A 22,662-nucleotide genomic window follows, 5' to 3' on the forward strand; every position below is an offset into this window, starting at 1 on the left:
AGTTACCCACAACACCTGAGATTTCAAGAAACCCCAAAACATCTCAGAAAAATTGATTAGTGATTATTTTCTTCAATGTAAAGTACTGTTTTGTCTTAATTCCCATGTTTAAGATTACATCAGAATGCATAATCTATCATGATCATTTCAACTGCTCCACAATCCCTTAACATGCAATGGACATGTTACCGTGCATTTGAAAATTGAGTCCGGAATTGAGGGCAAAAAAATTTGTTGTTTGGAGAAAAGTAAAGCGGAGTTTCCCCAGTGAAGTGGTGGAGAGTTTTTTTTTTTAATCAAAACTATACCAAAGGTGTCAACTGTCCAGCCAGATGCTATTCACAGCAGCACAGAGCATAGGCACAGAGATTTGTCTGTCTACACAGAGAAAGCAAATATTGAAATTATGCACCATATTTCAGTAAATTTACAGTATAATTGAAGTATCTTATTGCCGAGTGTACTGGTTTTTCCATAATCAAAAACATGGTCACCCAAAGGTAGCTAGTTAACAAAGCTAGCTAACAAAGTGAGCTAGTTCACTTTCTTTGCTAATTTGCTTCACTGAGGAATAACCCAACACATAGACATGACAGCTAGCTAGCTAACAGATGAAAGACAGAAAAGGATAGCTTACCAGCTGAAGCGCTAGATACAATTTATTTACATTACAATTTATGGCGGTTATGGAGTCGCGGGAGAGCAAATTCAACGGTAGGAGAACAGAATGTACCATATTCTTGACCCGTCTGCCTCAGATGCTTGCTGTATATGGAGCTGAATACTGGACGTGAATGGTGTCATCCTCTGTGTCAACTTGTTAGATGGCAGTTGCTGTAGTGGAGTGGTGAAAGCGGCACATATGCATTCTAGGAGAAAATTGTGAAATGACAGATTCCGGGTGTGATACTGAGGGAATGACTAACTAATAGGAGGGGCGCTCCAGGCTGTTAGCTTTGAAAAAGCAGTTTGCACATTACTTTATCTTGTCAATCAGATTCCTGGAATGGAAGAGGTGACTGATAACTCGAATTAATTATTTTCTTATTGCATGCATGTGTTAATTCATGTTAATTTATGTCCCTTACAGGCCCAAGCCAGAATATCCCGAGTAAAGCGCCACCTCTGGCACCCAGATCACCACGCCACTCGCTTTGCATATATTTATATCCAATGAAAGAGTTTTTTTTCTAATCCTGTTGGAACAAGGAATGACTGCCAAATGTGATTTTTAAATGTACTTTTAAGCTGTTCCTGTTTTTTTTTTCCCTTAACCACTGAACTGAAACATGGAGAGGTTTTTACTGCTATGACGGAATTTGAAAGTTACAGATTATTTACTTATTATGACTAAATAAAAACCCTTTCAAAACAGTTGCAGTCGCACAATGTTAATATTCATATTACCATATTCTGCCATATACCTACCTACCTAAACTACTAAATTTCCAGTGGTTATATTTAGATATGGGTCCATCACCGGATATCATATATTACCAATAGTGGTTTGAAGGGGACCCATTGTGCTTTTTCCACTTTTTGACCTATAAATGTTGTTAGAATGCTATATTATTGTGTTAAACGTTGCCAAAGTGTCAGATAATGAGGTCTGGGCTTTTGGAAGTGACCCCTGAAAGAACTTTAGGATGGCTCTGAACACAAGGTTTCAGAGAGTTTTTTTTCTAACAGGCTCAATTGACCACGTGGTGACGTCACCTTAAATGGGCATGCCCGGGTACAGGCTGCTTGCTATACAAGCTGACGTAATCAAAGCGGTGAGCAGAAAGACGGCATGTTGTCAAGCTAGCACTATGTTCCAATGTTGCCAGATGGATGAACTGCAAACAGTCCTGTTAACGTAAAAAAAAATGTTTTTAAATTTATCGGCGACGATATAAAATTGTCAAATCCCTTGGTCTTTTACGTTCTGCCTGTTTTCTGTTAGCTTACGTTTAATTTGTTTGTTTGTCGAAAAAACAGAGCTTATTTATCTACCCAGTTAATAGATTAAAGGCAACAATTAAACAACAGAAAAGCATGGCTTATTTGGACAGCTAATTAGCTAACATACAAAGGATAATTTATCAAGTGAAAACGGATGTCTTACTTGTTTGGATAACTAGCAAACAATAATATGTATAATAATAATAATAAAACCTAAAACCTAATAATACCTGTTAATGGGCTGTGTATGTTTTTGACCTCTAGCTGCCTATAGGGCGCCAACAATCGAATGTACTGCTCGCATTACTGCATATCCCGCCGTCTTCCTGCTTTCAGTACCAAAATACGTCCCGCGTAATTCTCACACACGCATAAGTTATGCCTGTTGTCAGCTAATGATAGCGATTTGGCAAAATTTTATCGACTCATGTTATCGCAACTATCGCAACAATTATGTAAATTGATCACTTCTCAACTTATTTTGTGTATGTGTGTACGCGCTACGACATCGAGGTGAATACCAACAGCTATGAAAGCATGCCAGCCATGAAGGCCAGTTAGTTTGATTGTGCCAAATTAAAATTTACAATTATTTTTATGCAAAAAAATTTGAATATATAGAAATGTTTTGTACAATCTGTTCTTTTAAACCATTATTGGCAACATATGCTAGCTGGCAGTGGTGGTCTTTGTGTACAGTACCCTTAGTTAGATTACAAGGGGATACCCTCCACTGTTACTGGATAGATAACAGGAATGAAAAATAATAATAATACATTTTATTTGTATAGCGCTTTTCAAAATACTCACACTTTACAGAAGAATGGAGTTGAATAAAAGCAAGTAAACAGAGTAAAAGATACATTAAAATACAACATTCATTCAAATGGAACAAAAAGTACCATACTTGAATGACTATCAAAAAAAAAGACTCTGAAAATAAAGACTTGTCATCGGACATTATTGGGCTTTTTGACATTATTTAATCTCAAGCAACAATGATTCCTTGCAAGAAGAAGGATATCTTACATGTTTGGGATAACTGGATAGGTACCACAGATCATAATCCTAGGAATTGACGAATTGAGCAATCGTATTTAGACATTTCTGACAAATCCAACTTCCCCTGACGACGGCGGCAGGATAAGAGGAGCAACATTTTCTGTGATGAGAGAAACAGCAAGAAGTTCTAACAAGGAGAAGCGTGCCAGGTGGCGAACTGGCTGCACCAACAGAACGCACAATCTGTCTGCTTCTCCTTCCAAACCATTGACAGCTGCCATCACCAGCCTCGCACACTCGCACTCAGTGGCTCCTCAGCTCCCGGCCCATCCCTCTTTAGTGTTTCCTGCTAACCTCAGAGACAGGGTCACCTGGCCCCCTTAGTCGCCCGTCTGTGGGGTCCTGCTGGCCCCCTGGAGACCTGCCTGCATGGGGAAGCGTGGCTAACAAAGGTCTAGCCAATCCTGTTTAATGCGCCAACCAAAAGAGGCTATCCCTTTGACCCACTATTTTGTCCTAACCATCAAATCTCATGTATTAAAGTAAGGTATCACAATGTGAGGAGCAGGTTTTGATCTGTTTTTGATCGTGTTCTGTCTACAGGTTGTTGCCAGATGGAGTCACATCACATTCTCTCTGTCTCGACTGAAAAATCGTACAATTATCGTTAATAACGGATCTATAGTGTGTAGAGGTGTCCCAATTGGTGGAGGTGGAAAAGTGAACGAGGCAAAGTGGTGTCACATCCAAATAGCTTGTAGTTGTATTCAACTGTTTGAAGTGATAATAATGGAATCTGCAGATTCTGAACTTTCAACCATCGTCACAGAGTTCCGTGGAATTGTCCATTTCTCTGGATATGGGTCAATCCAATCAGTGCCGTCAAAAAATATTTTCGCTACCAACGAGAGATTATCAACCTCAGTCAATAACAATGATGGCCTGTAGGGGTTTCAAAAATAACACATTCATGGAATCTGACACAAAAATCTTTATTCCTACCCTACCACATCAGTGGCAGTGCTATTTTCGAAAATATATACAGTGTAACCTTGGTTAGCATCATTCAATCATTCCAGAAAGCCAAGCTCTAACCAAAATGGACGTTAACCAAAAAAAATGTTCCCATAAAAAAATATGCAAATCTAATTAATCTGTTAATTACCTTTAAGTAAAGCCAAAAACACACATTTATAGTTTTACTTGCAGAACTCAAATTGAAATGCATATAAATACTGTATATAAAGATAATGAATGAATAATGAATGGGATAAATGAACATTTAAGTTTACATTTACCTCCATTGATGATTCTTGACGTGACTGAAAACTGGAATGAGGTGGTGGTTGATCTTGGTGCCACACTGTGTCTTTGGGAACAGTCACTTCTTCAATGGAAATAAAAGTTTAAATGTTCATGTATCCCTTTCATTTCTCATTTATACGCATTTAAAATTGTTTTATGTATATAAAACTGCACTAAAACTATAAAAATGTGTTTTGAGTTAACATTTTTGAGAGTTAACTCCATTTTGTTAGCTAGCTAATACGATGCCAAAAAGGAAGGGCGTTTGTGTGATTTTTAAAAATACATTAATAACAGTTGGACTCACAGAGTGAATTAACAACACAACTAGAATGGAGAATGCATGCAAACCGAGGCAAAACTGATGTAAATTTTAACGTTAACCAAAAAATACACTAACCAAGGTTCCACTGTATGTATATCCAATTCGCAAACACAGGACACTTTCTCCTTCCCCATCACACTCAGTTCATTTGGTACTGTTAATAAACACACAGTATGTTCCACTGTACACTACCACACTATTTACTATACCCAATATACTGGACAAACTAGGACTAAATAAGCCATTTTAGACATAATAAGACTCGTGTTTGTGTCTTCCTTATCGGACCTGAAAGAGTGACAGACCAGAAGTTATGTCGGGGGTTCAGATCTGAGTTTCAGCTTTGCGGGGGGAACAGCTACAAAAGAAGCTTGTGCTTTTATTATGGATTATAGTGTGTTGTGAGACAATGTAAACCTGCAATAAAAGCCTGTTGTTCCAGCAATCGAGTATGATGATGTCTCACCAAACATTACAGTAACATATAATATTGATGACTTGTGAGCAGTGTTAAATAGTTCCCCTTCACTACATCGTGGTTCAAATATTGCTCCCACACTCTATTGTGTTTAAAAAAAAAATTGATTAATAAATGATAGCTGATTCGTGGTCGACTACAGCCTATTCCATGTGGAAGTGGTATGTCTTTGGCTGCTTATTTTGTCCTTCCGGAAACCCAATTTTAGAATACATCAATTGGAGGCTACTCTTTATACGTATTGCTATTCTTAAAGAGACGGCTGTGTCTTGTGTCACTTCAAAAATCCTGTAGTTATAAGTGTTGCGCAATGTGACGTAAACAAATCTAGCAGTATTGTCAGAGTGTATGCCAGTTCATGCCTGACCGGCTGCATCTCAGACAAATGTCATAGTGGGGATGGATGACAGCCTGATGTCTTGTTTTTTTTTTTTAATGTCATGCGCAATTGACCCACATTATTTTCGAGATACTACAACAAAGAACTAACCTACTAATCATGTCTACCACAGTATATTAGGCAATATGAGTATAAAGGTGATTATAAGAGTAGTATTTCATGTTTAATTATGTTACAAATGTTTAACAATCATGCTCTAATTATAAAAATATTCTATTTATTAATATTGAATGCTATTTTTTGGAAATTCACTCATCATGGTCAGGTCTGGTTATGGTTTAAATAATTTTGAACATGTACATACGTTACAGCCGAGTACATCACATAGTACAGTTGACAGTTGCAAATGTCCAAAAAGGAGTAGGAAGAAGCAAAGCTTAATTATACTACTGTAAGACATTTAATTAATGTCTTTGAATATGTCTTTTAATTAATTTAATATTTCTACTTGAATGTGTTTTAGTAGGCAAAAATATATATCAAAATATAAAAACATGTAATATTTGCTTAAAAAAAGCATATGGTTTGACTAATAATAGGCCTTATTCAGAATGCATTATTAACCAATGTATTATATATTGTATATATATATTTTAAAAACAGCGACGGGCTGAAACCGTGAAACTCAGACCTCAAAGTGGCGAATCATTTTACTTCTCTAGTGTTGTTAGCTGACGCTTTGACTTGTGTTTCGGTTTTGGATCAGTGTGTCATTCTAGAAAATAATGGCTGAAGTTAAGTCAAATGTTTTGAGTTAAGATGACTGCATTATGGGTGGCTGTTTCAGGCATTCTTCAGTTTATGTAGCATGGTGATATGAGATATAGCTAACCTGAAAATAGACAAAAATCAGAATTGGGCATTAAATACACCCCGAGACAGAGAGACACCGTCTTCTTTCACAATGGCTGAAATGACAAAGAAAGTCAGTTTTTTGGTTTTTGTAGAGCTTTTTCAGCTTCGATGTGGAAAAGAGTTGCAGAAATCTAGCATTGCAACTGGTCTAAAAATAAAACCTGGCAAAGTTGTTCTGATCCCTTATTGGTCCCATAGTTTGATTTCACATTTAGCATTTGCATTCCCCTCCGCGTAAACATTTCATTCTTCCCCTTCCTGCAGCACAATGAGACTTGAGTGACTTTGGCAGCAGATTTTTGGATCGCTGCTCCCGAATCCACCAGTGTATGTTATCAGCAGGTAAACAAGCTTTCCAACAAAGCCATAATGGCGCGGCAAGCAGCATAAAGAGGCTCATCTCAAAAAGCTATACAAGCCATCAAAGCCGGTGTCATTTTGCTCGACACCGCACTGCAGCTGCAAAATGTACGCCTGTTAAAAAAGAAGAGTTGAAATCGTCCGCCTATTTTGGGACACTTCACAACTATTTGTATTGATTATTGACTTGTCAGTGTAAACCGGCAGATTATAGAAGTAAGACAACGCGTGTTAATGTTTGCTTTGTTTCGCGGCGAGGGAATCAAAAACGGTGTCACACGCTACATTAATGCGATTTGCACTACCAGCTATTTGAATAATTATTTCTCCAGTTCCATCTATATTTGGAGGGATTACCCCTGGCTATTGATCTTAATGTGAAAAGATTCTGACTACTTTAAAAGCTACACTTTTTCACTCTCCAGATGCAATCTTGTTAGCCAAACTTTCCACACATTTGGGTACAGCTCACAAGCAAACCTACGCACGGTTTTTGTTTTTTTCTTTTTTTCCCATCCGAGTTGAGCATCAAAAGCTCTCTTTTCATGCTGTTAATTGGCCGTAAAACTGTGCCATCAGATGGTGACAATTTGCAATACGAAACCGATGAATTTGTTGAAATTTCAAATGTATGCAGATGTGTGTTACTAATAGCGATTAGGCTCGTCATGTGGGTTGAGGTAAAAAAAAATGTGCTAGTGTGCTCTCTTCATATTTCGCCGACATTTCATCACACATTTAATCTGGCCCTGTCTAAGATTTCCTACTCAACCTGTAGTCGAGGCAGAAAGCGGGACAATAGCGATGAGATTATGAAGCATGTCTGTTAAAGCATGTCTGTTTGATCATCATTGTGTTTAGGTGAAGTTCTCCACTTGACAGCAGATATATAACCTAATCTCTTCCCCTCACTTTTTTTTTTCTTCAGCATGAATGGGGCGGAAATGTGACAGCATTAAGTCTATTTCCTCCTTGCTTTGCACTTTCAGCCTTAATTCCCCTTGGCTCTTCTTCAACGCTCGATTTAGATTCACCAATATAAAATGTTACGTGAAGCCTTTCCTATTTATTTTCATTTATCTGTCATTTGAAGTTCATGCATATATTTTCCCAGGCAAACAATGTTTGTTTATTTACAATGGCATCTATCTTAGCAGAGTGTCAGAGATATTGAGGGGGAATGAAATAAATAAAAAAAACTTGTGTATTATCTGCAAAAGACGGATGATGCCGGTGACAAAAGGGCGAGATTTGAGACTCTGTGACATTCTTTGTGAATCATCTCTGACATCGTCTTGATATTTCACATTTACTCATCTAAACCTTCATTGAGCGTCTCCAGCCTGTGTTGACATGCGGAGAAAAGGCATTGTGATGTTCCTTTGGATTGCTGCCGAGGCCATTTAAAGCTGTATTCACCTTATATAATTATTTGTATAGGAGGGTAATATTATGCCTTTTTTTTAAAGTTTGTTAATCTATAAGGGGGCATAAACTCAAACCATCACACTTGAATCAAATATTGAAAGTCCAAAATGTATAAAATGCTTATTATTGTGGCTGTAGTTGCAACATACTGACAACTCTTTACAATATAGTGTATATATTTCATATCGCTACATAAGGTAAGTGAAATATTGATCGAGTCTGTCATTATTATGCAATGCACGAGCCCTAAAGTGGAAGCACAGCAGCTTAAGAAAAATGAAAAATAATATAGCTTTGACCTTGCCAAACAAACCTCAGTTACTTTCAAGGCAAAATACATAGATTCACATTGTAGTGAAAACATAATGATAACACAATGATGATAGCACACGAGTAGGCAGTAATTCATTATTTCAGTGTGAGATCTATTGTGATATATTCAAATAATTCCATAATTATCATTATTTGTTTTTTTAATTGTTGAAGTGGGATTTTTTTCCGAGCTATTTTTTTTTATATTAAGGATTATAGAATGTCTCTTTTTCTACTTTCTTCAGGAAATGTAGTTATGGTGCTCATTTTTATATAATAAGGATCCAATCATAATTTGATATAAAATGTAATAGTCATTTTATTACTGTAATTAACACCTTTAAATGATAAACTCAAATGATGCAAATAATGTATCTATATTTTCTAATCAAATATGGATGCGTTTTGTGAGTATGTGAGTATATTTTTCCATGTCTACTATGACTAATCATAACTATGTTTGTTATTAATCACACCTTTTAATAGTTCTTGCAACATGTATATTTTCTAATGTTGCTGCATTTATTGATAACTGTACATAGTTCCTGTTTAAATCAGTTACATCAGATTTTATCCGTGCAAAAAGTCCAGTTACTCTACTTTCTGCATTCCAAGTGCCAATTTAAAACTGGACGGCACTCAGGAGAGGTTGTCGAGTGTTTGCAGAGAGAAGTTTGACAGCCATTCAAAGGTTTCACTTTATGGCGGCGCCATAGCAAGAGAAGCCCACATGGCAACGTGACATCCCATTCAGCCTGACGAGAGCGACTCCCAGCAACACTGAGCTCAGCAGGGGGTTGTAAACATTTACACTAAGAGCCTGTCCAGTGCACATGCTCGGTGCTTGCCAGCCACCTCGGTATCGAATGTCGTGTTGCATATTTTGTCATTCAGGCCTGTCCCGAAATTGTAGGAATCACACCATCAATTTATGAAGGAGCCATCCAAATGTGACAAGAGGCGTATGCTAAGCGGAGAAAATAAAGCTAAACATTGTTAAAACACCCCTAAGACCCACATGGTAAGAGAGCGCTCGGCGGCGAGCTGCGATGCACCCCGCTGTGAACTGGGAAAGTGATGTTGGTGGGCTTCCTTCTCCATGAGGGCCGCGGCGTTCTCGGGCCCCCATTTGAAGCCTTTTTGAAGTCTGTTGCCTGCAGGCGCGTGCCAACTCCAGCGTTTCCTCAAAAGCTAAATTAAATGAATACACTATAGTGTGCCGAATTCCCCTGACCATTATAAAAGCCTGATTAGAGCAATTAATTATTAGAGATGCCCTGAAAGTTACCAGTTATTTTTAAGGGTGGTTGTGTGAATGTATCCCAAATTAAAAACACAAGTCTTGTAATAATTTAGCAGACTATATATTGGGATCCATCCTTTATTGTTTCAAAACTCTATCTTTTACAATACAGTCATTTTTTAATTGTTATTACATGTGAGATTTTAATGGGTAATGTACAATGTAGTCGTATCATGAAACACGGTCACAAAGAGTTCCTTTCTACATGTTGATATTCTCTGAGAAGTTTGTGCTGAAACATTGACGTGATAATCATGACAGCACCATCACTTCCCTTTTCAAATCAACAAAAAAGCTTTTTTTTTAATGTTTCGTTTTGTTTTCAAAGTGCATTTTGAGGATTGCAAAGGTGACTGTTGTCCCCCAGTCAGCCGTAATGTACATGTCAGTTATTCACAAGAGGGCCTTTACTGCTTCATGAGGAGCAAACAGCATTAACTACATTTTCCAACTACGACACTTATCTGGATAAGTAAAATCAAAGAAAACATATCAATATGCATGCCATGAACATACCTCTATAAATATTTATAATAAATGTACTGTATATATTTTTTCATTGAATTATTTTGATAATGACACAGTATTTTCCACAAAAGGACAAATGCTGATAATGCAAACTGTTTAACATCCAAATTTGTTCAGTTTTTACACGCAAGTCACATGGCTTAATGCCACATTGGATAGGGCAAGGCCCTAATTTATCAAATAGCATTTGGTCCACAAAACCAAATTCTGGGTTTAAAAGAAAGCAAAAAAAGAGTGGTAGCAGGTGAGTGTTTTAAATGAAAATTGCATGATCCTGACCTATAGTTGTCTTTTTTAAGTTCTTCCATTATACAAGTGAAACATGTTTTTTTGAGAGAGAAAAAAACCAATTTCTACAGTTATGATTCAGATATTATACTTTTCTGTTCCATGGAACAGCTTTGACTCTGTAGAATTTGGTTCCTAAAGGAACCTTGAACCTGTTCTGGGCCTGGTAAGAGAACACAGGAAGAGCTTTGTGAGGCAGAAAGCTCAAACTTAATACATATAAAATAATAATAGTCACTTATCCGTATTTATTATCTTAAATATTAGCTATTGTAAATCGATTAAATACCTTTTTAGCCTGGCAATACTCCTTCTCCATCACCTTTCCAAGAACCCACGGTCGCCTTGATGTCCCTGATGCTAAAAACCAAAACATACTCTTTGAAACATAAAAAATCCAAAGAAATACTTCTTACTAATAGAATGGTGATGGCCTCAGTCTAACCTGGTTTGAGGTCCAGGGCAGTGAGCGACTCCGAGTGCAAGAAGTAAAGTGTTGGGCCGACGGTGAAGAGGACGTAGTTGTCATGTCTTTCATCCAGGATGATTAGAACCAGATCGCCTACCTGGAAACTGACGGATGAAAACAAAAAGGGCGTTAAGACCCGCAGGCTTGTTAGCACCAAAGGATAATCATGCCATTCAGAGTATAATTACACTGCATTTACTGATGTGCTGAATTTTGGGTTCATCTTTTCTTTTTTTCTTTTTTTTTTTTTTTTAAAGTGTGGACATGTGAAGTGTGAAGTGATTCATTCACTTACTCTCGGATAGCGATTTTGTCTGAGTGCCGTGAAGATACAGACGACATGCTTTGAGACATCTAAAAAAAACAAAAAAACAATGAGAGCAATGTCAAATGTTAGGAAAAACATAGACATTATTTCCCTAATAAATTAACAACTGTTATTTTGAGATTTATGTACATATAGATTCATTATGGAGTAATAAATGTATCACTGTCAACATACATGAATCCAAAAAGCTAAAATTTTAAAGTAGGTTTTTTATTCTTTGATGCTACTGCCACTTAGTGGAGCAGCTCTAGCATAGCAGAAACGATGGACTGACCAGTCTTTGACTGAGGCGCTTGTTCTCTTCCTCCTTCATATGTAAGGTCTGAAACAAATCATTGATCACTGGTTAGTGCAACTTCTTTAGACCAGGGTTTTTCAGAGTGTGGCAGAATGGGAGCCCCCTCAGAGAAAACAGGCCTAAAGGGAGTGCCCTGTGCCCCTGTTTTCAGGGGCTTATTTTACAGTCTCATCTTAGGAACTAAAAATCAATCCATTTTGCCTTTGACAGAAAAGAAGTTAGATTAGTTTTTTTTTTGTCTCAAGCTGCTACACCTCTCTTCAAGTTTTCTGGTGCTTTGCTGGCCTTCTTCACACTCTGAAAACCTCTGCTTTAGACATGTTTTTCCCCCCAAGCAGTGCCGTTCTACTACAATTTATAACATTTCTTGGGGTATCAAACGCAGTAGTATGGGTGGAGTTAGACACAATGCTGTCTTTTGATTGGCTGATACAGAACTGTCACTTCCATGTCGTCTTTTGTTTAGTGCTGCTACATCACACTGTTTACCCTGCTATCATAGTGGAAACATGCTACAAACCGTACTGTGATGTGTTGAACTGAATTGAACCACATGGTGGAAGATTGGCTGATGCTACATGTGTGTGTGTGTGTGTGTGTGCAAAAATACCCTCTCAAGTAGAAGTATTCTCTGTTTTTCCTCTGACATCAGGACATTATCACTACACAAACACAAACAAATGAGAGCAATTTAAGGATGCAGGAACATGTCGCTCTAATACTTCATGGGTTGGTTTTCAGACCAATGTTTAAAAAAAAAAAAAACAAGTACTTACTGGACTGTCACCATACTAGCTTCCACTGCAGAGTCGACGTGCTCTTCATCCCTCAAGGTCGCCACAGAGGCCAGTCGTTCACTGTCAGCCAGGAGCTCAGAGGCACACGCACCCGCCACCTCGCCCATCTCCTGGGCTGATGGGTTGCTTGTGAAGATGGCCGAGGAGACCAGAGAGGTGCTGCGCAAGCGGTTGAGCTCTTCCTCCAGCTGCTTCTTCTCCTGCATGACACTCGCTCTGTCCTCAGATAGAGTTTCTATCAGAGCTACAAAAGCCAAAAACATACAATGAAGAATGAACATACAATGCATTAACTGTCTAAAAAAACATGCAAGTTTATAACCTTTGTCTTTTTCCTGCTGTTGGGTGACGTTCTGCAGCTTCTCTGTAAGTTCACTAATGACCTGTTCCTTCTTCAGCCTCTCTCGAGTTAGAACTGTGTTGAAATTAGTCTACAGAAGTACAAGAACACTTTAGATGCAAAGAAAATGCAAATATTTTGGCAGGAAATGGGTATTTAGGATATTTACATATATAACCCTTCATCACAAAAGAGCCTGAAAGTATTCAAGTTTCCCATATGCATAGTCAGTGAAAGCAAAACTTGAAGAGACCTTACAAAAAAACAATACAAGTGATAGAGGGATGGCTGGGTGAAGGGTCAACATCAACAGTACCTGCTGTTCTGCAATCAGAGAGGTCTTGAGGTTCTGAATCTCCTCATTCTTCCTCTTCTCCAGGAGCTCCAGTTGGGTCTGCAGGGAGGCCCTCACCTGCTGCAGTCGTTCTTGTAGTGCCGAGTCCAAAGAAAGAGGTCCGGCTGTATGACTCTCAGCACACAGTGGCAACCCTCCGTCACTGAAAAGCAGATGACAATAGAATCACATCTTGCCCTCTTGATATGTACGTAGAGATGGCTGTGTTGTTGTTTTTGCATACATTTACCTCAATGAGGCTGGCCTGTCATGAAGCTCATCTTCCAGTTGTCTAATCCGATCCAACAGCCTATTTTCTGTCTCATCCTTTTGTAGCTGCAACTCTTGCTTGAGGTTCTGCAGCTGCTCTGCATGGCTCCTGTCAGCATCCTGGGCTTGCTGCTGCAAGGAGGAGAGCTCTTTTTGCAACAGGGAAATCTCTTCTTCGTGTCTGTCCACCAGCTCTGAAATGCAGTTGTCCTTCTCAATCTTCAAGAGGCTCTTCAGCTTGGCTCGGTCCATCTCATACTCCTCGTTTTTCACCTGAAGCTCCTGTTTGACCTTTATGAGCTCTTCGTTGAGGACTTGCAGCTTGTCGGCTACCTGGGACCTCACAGCCTCGGCCTGCTGCATCTTGGTGTCCTCCAATAGGCCCCTCACCTCTTCTGCTTCAGTCTCTTTGAGTGCAATCTCCATCTCCAGTTTGCACCGGAGTTCTGCAAGCTCAGTGATACGAGTCTCCAGGTCTTTTATATGGACATCTTTCTCTTTCAGAGCCAAGTTATAGTGTTCAGTTGTGTCATCCATCTTAGCCCTATTTTCAGCAGCAAGGTGTTCCAGAGCCTCCTGACGATCCTTAGCAAGGGTGTTGAGTTGTGCCATATGTTCCTGTATCATTCTATCCTCAAGCTCCTTCAAGTGCACCTGCTCCACAGCCTCCAATTCCTGCCTGATCTTCTGCTGGCTGCGTTCAATCTCAAAATGCAGATTCTCAAGCTGCATTTTCAGAGAGTCTCTGGAATCCAAGAGGGTCTCTAGCTCTGCAGTTTGATCATGCATTAGCTGTTCCGTCTTCTTGATCTTCTCTTTCAGGCTTCCCTCTGTGTCGAGCCACTGCGCCTTGTCGCTCTCCAGCTGAGTAAGTTCTTTCTCTTTGCGCTCCATCAGCCCCTCCAAGTCCAGCATTGCTCGCTGCACATCTCGCACTATATTCTGGTGGTCTAAGTTCTCCTCTGTTAGGGAGAGGATCTGCTTCTCAAAAGTTTGCTGAATGGCGACAATCTCGCTCTGATGCTGCTCTTTCAGCTCCAGTTTAAGCGTGTGGCAGACATCGTCCACAATGTTACGAACCTCTGTGCTCATACTCCTTAGACCAAAGCCAAAGTCATTCTGTTCTTTCAAGACCTGACTTCGGAGGCGACACAGGTCATCCTTCACACACCTCAAATTGGAATGGGACTCTTCCGCAGCTGATCGATAGTTGTCAATAATTTGATGCAGAACCGAGATCCTGGAGTTTTCCCTCTCGAATGTTGTGGTGTCCTGCATGCGCTTGTTGTCGATGGCATTGATGACGGAGGAATACAAAGACTCCACCATCATTTCAGGGCTTGTGGGGTCACTGATGGGGTTTGGAGAGGTCAGGTTCTCTTCGATTACAAACTCATTGACGGCGGACATGAAATCAGACTCGGGGCTCTCTGCCAGGGAATCCAGGTCGAGTGAGCCTGGCTGCAGAATGGGATCCATGTTGGGATGACCAATGGTTTCAAAGTCAAATGTTTGTGCATCGATGCTGTCTGGAGAAAGGTCCTCTAATGGGGCTGGGGCAGGAACGTGGAGAGGCTGACAGCTGGGTCCTTGAAGGGTGAGAGAGGTAGGCGCTTTGGAGTGCGTGGCTGTGGAGGGTCCAGGCGGACTTTCTGCAGACTGAGGCGTCAAGATGGTTGACCTGTGCGGACTTGGACTACATGATGCCTTGAAAGAAGAGCATAAAGACAAATGGTAAAAGATTACAGGTGAATTTTCAAAAACAACATCTGAAAAAGATGAAAATGCTTTGCTAAATGACTTTCTGGAGTTTCAATATTAAGGTTCGGAGGACAATTTCACAATATATGAAAAATATCCACATTTTAACTTACAGTACCTTAATTTATCAATGGAGGTTGAATAATCAAGCAGTTTGATTGATTACAAAAAAAATACAAATACAATGAAGTTCAGTATGTCCTATGCTGCTGTATTTAGGGGGTGTGGCCGACCTGGCCTTGCAGTAAGTAGTGTGCAATGTGCATGGGAAGAGTACACGTTAGTAAATTTACCAACATTTACACAAAATGTTATTCAAATGTGACATGTATTTAATGATAAATGAGCACAAATGGACATATGCTTTGTAAATAAAGTGCAATTTAAATGTTGGCAGGGCTCAGAGCAACTTTGCCATTTAATGGCAATGTTTAAAAAAAAAAAGTTAAACAAGTTACTCAATAGTTTGTCTGAATTGCACTTACCCTTTGTTCACTTAGCAGGTCAGTTATAGTTTGAGACATTTCATCCAAACTCTGTGCAGCTTGGACCAGCCGGTGTAGCTTCTCCACATGCTGATTCAAGGGCTCAAAGTCACACATTGTCGGGACCCTACCAAAATTGACACATATTTTCACCAGTAAAGTTGGTCAACTGTAAAGCGTATTACATTTACAGAAAACCACACATTAAACTGAGATATAATATTTGCTAACGTCTTTTATTGGCAACTGGTAGATGGCGACTTACATGAGGAAAGGCTGCACCTCAACAGGACAACATGATTTCAAGTACTGCAAGTCGTCAAGGGAGATGTCTGGAAGTTCATCATCAAATCTCCTAGGTTTTCGTGTCTATGAAGAAATCAGTAAATCAGTAATCAGTACATATAACATTTTTTTAATCCCTTTAAAATTTTCTAGAACAAGAGAATTAAGACTTACACAAAAGGAAGTAGGAGGCCACGCATCAAGCCCTCGGAACAACCGATTTCTGAGGAAGGACTTTCCTGAAGAAGGTAGATGATGTTCAAGCCAAACTGATCTGTGGCATGTTCTCAATTAAGACATCAAGCATTGTTTGGACTTACTGAAGAGTTTCCCAAAGGTCTCCCTTTTGAACTTCTCCGCCTCATACAGCTGTTTGCCATCTTTCACAAGCGCATAGGCCCACTGGAAAAAGACAATGAACAATTTATATAGCAACAGGGCATTTCTGAATAAAGGTAACAAATGCATTCGTAAGTATGATACAATGCAGCTGCACATTACAACCACAATAATAACAGTTTTTAGTTTAGATATCGGCCCAGAGATTCTGATGTGTACTGGCCTCTCTGTAGTGCCGCATAAACATCTTCCTCCTCACGACTTCCACCACCGCCAAGCAATACATCTGGGGCACGGTGCTGAGGGCTTCCACCACACGCACCCTTTCCGTGAGTTCCGTAAGGAGTCGAAACAAAGCCTGAAGCTTTTCACCATCCTGGTCTGCATGGAGCATCACATAACAGCACCATCTAACAAAAAGATCAGACAACAGTTCATACAAAAACCAGTGAAGAAGTCTATTAGAGCATGTAAAACATGAGGGTGGCTTCGGCTTACTTGAGTCGGACTTGGAGGTTGTTTGCAAGTTCCTGTTTGGCAGTGGTGCACTTCTTTTTGATGTCCAACAGCTTCCTGTGGTTGTTCAGCATGATCATCAGCTGGTTGGTGTGACTCAGACACAAGTCGGGCAGAACAGATGTATCCTTCAGGTTTTCAGCACGCTTCTGATTGGCTAAAAATCCCTATCAGAGATACAAAAAAGATCAGTGGAGACAATTGGATTAAAGGGGACCTGTTGTGCTCTTTTTTTCAACCCTTTGCGGTCACCTATAGAGCAGCTACACACAATAACACGCACAGAAAACTTCTTAAGATTTTGCAGAATCTGCACCTATTCCAGCTCCATTTCCTTTCATCTGTGCTTCCTGCAAAATTATTTTAATTTATGAACCATATTTTAACTATGAACCATATAAGGAAGTCCGCCCCTCTGTGACATCATGAAGGGGCAGTTTTACCATGCCTTTTGAGCCATCCCATACATCTTTCAGGGCTCACTTCCAAATACAACATTCTAACTACATTTACACTGTAGGTCAGAAAAGTGGAAAAAGCACAATAGGTCCCCTAAGTTCACCCATCCATCCATTTTCCTCTGCTTATTTGGGTGGCAGGGTAAGTGGAATTGAAGCTAGAAATGAAACAGTGAAACCTCATGGATAGTGTTAGAGGTTCCACTGTAGTTGATGTTATGTGGGGGTAAAAATACAGGGGAATAAAAAGGCTCAGTGTTAAGGAATTTGTAGTTATAGACTCTGCATACCTGAGCAAGTTCCTTTTGTTCATTGACCAACTTCTTGCAGCTGGCGATCATCTGGTCAAGTGCGTACAACCTGTCCTCCAGCCCTTTGATAGCTTTCATGTTTTGATTATCAAGTTTGGCAATTGTGTCGCGACAGTCTCCCAGGAAAGGTTGAATGATCCGCGGGTCAAGCTGTGTGCGGGGGTAAATTGCATACATTTTATAAACCACAAATTTAGTTAAGTAAAAAAAAACTCACCCTATTGATGGAATCAAAGCATTTTCTAACAACGGACTCCACGTCATTGGGTCGATCTTGCACGTTGATCCAGTCTAAAAGTGTGACATTGAATTGGGCCATATTCCCAAACTGGTTATCTTCATCTAGCAGAGCAGCTCGCAGCCCACCGCTGTCCATCATCGGATTTCTGTCCTCGTCACCAGCCCCATCCCGCTTCTCCCTCTGAGCATCCGTGGCGCACAGCACAGAGTCTGTGGATTTTTCTTCTTCCGTCTCATCGGAATCTTTATCTGAAGTGGAGGCTGACTTCTTTATGTTCTCTCTGTGACTTTGTCTTGTCAAGCATTCCAGCAGGGGTATCCTGGCCATCACAGAGACTGCTGTCCCCAGCCTAACAATAAGCAAAGGCAATTAACACAAAAACGCTTTCTATCATGAATTCCAGGGTTTCCCACAGAACTGCAATATGCCTGTGGTGGTGGGACATTATCTCAAATATCTTATCTTTAACTACCGAACATAAAGGTATTGACTTTACGGATGTTTGCTTAAGTTCGTGCAACATTAGACTTGCATGTATTCACCTTATAACAAGCATGGTCTATTACAAAAAATAATAAATGGGAAACAATATGGGAAACACTGCATTCAACTATGAAAACACTTACTTTGTCAGTTTGAACTTAATTTCTTCCAGGTCATGCTGATATGTGGCATAAGCAGTGTCAAATTTCATGAGCAGCTTCTGATAGGATAGAGTGCAGTCATCCAGGTTCGCCATGATGGCGGCCCAGCCTTGGTGCTGCAGGTGTTCATCATGAACCAAACGTTCACAGAACGAGCTAAGTTTGTTGGCAACTTCAAACATTTCCTGTGCAGATGAAATTGAACACAACATCAGGGTAATATTGCCATTATTTGGTCAATTGTTGAACGATGCAGCTCATTTTCTAGGTGAAAAAGTAGATTCAAAGCTCCCATGAGGCATCTTCCAGTTGTTTATGATGTTAATGTACTGGAAAATTAAGTTTAACAGACCAATCACATTATTATTTAAAATGTGTTGGACAAGCATAAATACCAGAGCAAGTTGTGTTCTTGAGGCAACAGTGTGAAAGACGGCTGGCATCAGGAGCGACTCTTCCACCTTCACCTGAATCTCACTCTCGATGGAAAAGGTGGTTTTGGGGATTGTGGGATCCCGGTCAGACAAGATCATCTCTTTGTTGAAGAGGAATATGGGGTTTGTTTCCTAGAGTGACAAATTAAACCTCAGAAAATGTATCACAATAAAATACAGAAGTAGTATTTTAGTATAAAAACTAAAATATGATTGAGAGTCTCAGAGATAATGTTTAAATGTGCTGGTTGGTGTGACTCAGGCCCCCTATTGTGCTGAAGTGACTTTTTAATTTCTAACAGTAATAGGTGTCCATCATGCCTGTTTAAGCACCAAATGTCATCTCACTCCCTTGTATGCTCCTCTTTTGAGTGAAGAGCTACTGAAAGTGTCGCTTTTGAAATTCTGTTTTTTCAGGTTATGAAGGAAAAACCTCTTTGTTCATCTCCAAGCTTCATCTCCTCCCCATATACACAGTGATATGAAAAAGTGTTTGCCCCCTTGCTGATTTCCTGTTTTGTGTAAAAATGTCTCATATCAGTGAACAAATTAAAATATTAGTCAGTGACAACATAGCTTAACACAAAATGCAGTTTTTAAATGAAACTTTCTATTAAGGGAGAAAAAAAATCTAAACCTATATGGTCCTCTAAGAAAAAGTGATTGTCCACTAAACCTAATAACTGGTTGGGCAACCTACATAACTTGCAATGAGTCTCTTACAGCGCCTTGGAGGAATTTAGGTCCAATCATTTTGCAGAATTGTTGTAATTCAGGGCTGCACAGCGAACGAGTGGTCAGCGTGCAGGCCACACAGCTAGGGGTACAATTCAATCTCTGTGCAGAGTTTGCATGTTCTACCCCTTTTTGTATTGTGTATTGTATTTCCCAGACTGATTGATTTCAATTATTTTCTTCCTCATTTGTTCTTGAATTTGTTTAGATCTTGGTCTGCTTTTGAGGATCTTTTGCTCCACTTCACTTTGTCAGGCAGGTCCTATTGAAGTGATTTATTGATTGAGAACATGTGAGGCTGTAATCAGGCCTGGGTGTGGAAATTGAGAAATCAAAATATGACAAACCAATTATGTCTTCTAACGGGGTAGCAATCACTTTTTCCACACAGGGCCGTGTAGGTTTGGATTTTTTTCTCCCTTATTGATAAAAACTGTTCAGTTGTGTTGTCGCTGACTAATATTTTTGAATGAGTTTGATCATTTGAAACAGTTCAAGTGTGAGAACCATGTAAAAAATATGAAATTGCTGATGTAGGCAGTCATGAAAAGGTGTAGTTTATCGTGTAAAACTTGGATAAAGTTTGTCACCGATGTAGGCAAAGTTCTTCTTCTCATCCGAAAATTATTTTAAAAGGTGATAGCAAGGCAGCTCTCGTCATGTCTCACCACGCTTGCCACCCACACGCAGCTTGGAACAGATGCCGCAGCAAGTTGTCTCCAAACTACCATAGCGAAAATTTTTAACGTCATTCTTCTTAATCGCCTACACAGGATTATTTTGTTGAGATAATATTGGCTCCTGTTGCACAAAATCCTTGAAATTGCCACAAACGTGTTAAGGAGAGCATGCTAGTTTGGGTTTAAAATACATCAATAAATTTAAAGCACATTATGGAAATCTGCACATAGAATCAGATCGGTATCACAGATACCAGCCTACATCGGCTGAGAAATTAAATCATTGGTATCGCACATCACCAGCGCTCACAATACAGCAATGTTTACTTCCCAAGACACTTTGTACATCATACCCTCCAGTGAGAACGTAGCCTTGGACACACACATTCTGTTCGTGATAGGCGTGGACAAATACAGCTCATGAGCATTAAAGACAATGTATGTCTTATTAAAGAAATTAAATGTTTACATTTTTGCATGAAGGCTAGATTTTGGTCAGCAATAAAAAGTTTTCGTATGGGGAACAATGTTTTCCTAAATTCGAACTGGGCAGTAACTTAACATACAACTATATATTTTTCAGATAACTGACATGAAAATATGAGTACTTACAGTGCCAGCACTGTAGCTGCAGACTCGCCTCTCTGCAGCCATACATTCCCCTCCATTGACAACAAGGACTTGATGTTGAATGGCAATTTTATATTTTGCTTGTATGGCATGTTTAAGCTCCAGTACACTGAAACAAAAAGCATAGATACATGTTATGTCTAAAAGGCCAGAGGACAAAAGAGTTTCTCAGGGTGGCTGCAACGTGGGCTCTCTTACGTTTGGACAGCAAGGTCAGTGTCGAATGTCAGCGTGCTGCCATTGTTAACCTGGAACACATACAACTTCATGTTGCCACTGTTCTCTAACTGTGTTGCTCATTTAGTCTTTCAAGTCCAACCTGCAAAGATCAAGCACACAAAACATGAAAGACAACATCTTAAACACAGCATTTTATAGTTACGACCTATGATATTTACATGAAACTAGATTTGTTTGTAATACTGGGAAAAAAAATCCCGTGTAAAGTGTGCTGGCCCCACAGTGGAAAACCTATTTACTTAGTTAACTGCCAACGACAAAATTCAACACAGCAAATGCTAACAAAGGGAGTGCAGTTGGCTTGCAAGCAACCAGTAAATCTCCATCTAAATGTGTAATAAAAAGTAACCAGTGTCATTAAAGTTGAGTAATTGATACAAACGGTCAACGGAAAACTGCAGTCTGTAATGATACACCGCTAACTGCGCTAAGTAGCTATTAGCCTCCACAGCTGTCATGCTAGCGCCAGAATACTACCGTCGATTATTTTGAAATGTATTCAGAGTGTCTGACATCAACAGTCTACATATGTAATTGTTTGTATGTGATTCCACGTGTCAAAATAATAGCACATTATCGACAATCTTACCTCACTTTACCCGCATCTCCCCGTTCTTGCGTTCCACCTTACCTAAGGCGAGTGGGCTAGCTACCAAGCTAGCAACAAAGCTAGCTAGCTAAACTGTATTGGTTTGGCATACATAGAGCTAACTTAGCAACACTAGCTAGACTTGGCTAGCCTTGGATTAATGACAGTCAATACATTAAATATTAACGACATTGCTGATTTTAGATAGGTTTAATTTCCTAACATCCACACCGGGGTGGTGTAGCAAAGGGTTGTTGTTTAAAGCGAGGAGCTAACTACGCTAACACCCGTTCGGTCTGTTTTGTTGTTGTCATCTTCTGTGGGTGATACGTAAACGATCAGTTCTTTGAAGACAATCTTCCACAATACTGTCACAAGATATCTTATATTAGTACCAGTGTTTTATATTGTCAATTTACATGCATATCTATAATATCCATTAAATTAAAAGCAACATTTAATAATAGCGTTAATAAAAATGGTTACAGTACTCATATATACCCCGTTCAATGTTCCCAAATGTTTCCACTCTTTTAATTTAATCATTTCAATAACAAGAATACAGAGTGACACAATGCAAATGCAAAAATGTTTACGAGCAGGGTAAAAAAATAACGTTCTAAAAGTTTGATCTCGAAAAATGTATGGAAAGCCTCATCAGAGCATGGATACGTCATTGACAATTTCTAGGTGCATTGTGGGAAAATAACGTCGTCAAGTGTTTTGCTGCAACATGAGAAGGGGTGTGGTCAAAGTGGCCTGCAGTGAGCATGAATGGAGGCACTCTGCTGCAGAAAAAAATATTTTAGGAATGATGGCGCACCATTCAACTGGATAAACATAGTTGTTTCAATATTAGTATTTCGTGATTCGTTCTGTATTTTATGTTTTATTTATATTCAAACTGCCAACCTAAAATATGCCCTCAAACATGGAGCATTATATCTCCT

At 39.4% G+C, this 22,662-nt stretch overlaps 1 protein-coding gene across 1 annotated transcript; it reads right to left on the reverse strand.

Moving 5' to 3' along the window:
* Positions 1–8,685: 8,685 nt before the first annotated feature.
* rb1cc1 (RB1-inducible coiled-coil 1) lies at positions 8,686–22,042 on the reverse strand. The gene is made up of 23 exons (XM_058068421.2): positions 21,713–22,042; positions 21,082–21,202; positions 20,866–20,992; positions 18,800–18,970; positions 18,387–18,589; positions 17,737–18,109; positions 17,499–17,669; positions 16,733–16,917; positions 16,458–16,644; positions 16,216–16,297; positions 16,070–16,134; positions 15,876–15,979; positions 15,611–15,737; positions 13,345–15,071; positions 13,077–13,257; positions 12,743–12,851; positions 12,400–12,664; positions 12,234–12,285; positions 11,600–11,647; positions 11,293–11,351; positions 10,974–11,101; positions 10,818–10,888; positions 8,686–10,691 (listed from the first exon to the last, which is right to left on the reverse strand). Exons 2-23 carry the CDS (start codon positions 21,150–21,152, stop codon positions 10,614–10,616), a joined length of 4,584 nt encoding a protein of 1,527 aa, XP_057924404.2. The 5' UTR covers positions 21,153–21,202; positions 21,713–22,042; the 3' UTR covers positions 8,686–10,613.
* Positions 22,043–22,662: the final 620 nt, after the last annotated feature.

This window comes from Doryrhamphus excisus, linkage group LG6 (assembly GCF_037039965.1).
Source record: "Doryrhamphus excisus strain RoL-2023G ecotype Guam linkage group LG6, RoL_Dexc_Guam_v1.1, whole genome shotgun sequence".
NCBI lineage: Eukaryota > Metazoa > Chordata > Actinopteri > Syngnathiformes > Syngnathidae > Doryrhamphus > Doryrhamphus excisus.

What these genes read in the sequence shown, in the direction of transcription:
- rb1cc1 (XM_058068421.2), bottom strand. Translation starts at nt 21,152, where the DNA reads ATGAAGTTGTATGTGTTCCAGGTTAACAATGGCAGCACGCTGACATTC. An exon ending in GCTTTGATTCCATCAATAGG is followed by an intron (nt 17,670 to 17,736) that starts GTGAGTTTTTTT and finishes CCCCGCACACAG; the next exon opens with CTTGACCCGCGGATCATTCA. An exon ending in ACAGCAGGAAAAAGACAAAG is followed by an intron (nt 12,665 to 12,742) that starts GTTATAAACTTG and finishes TGGCTTTTGTAG; the next exon opens with CTCTGATAGAAACTCTATCT.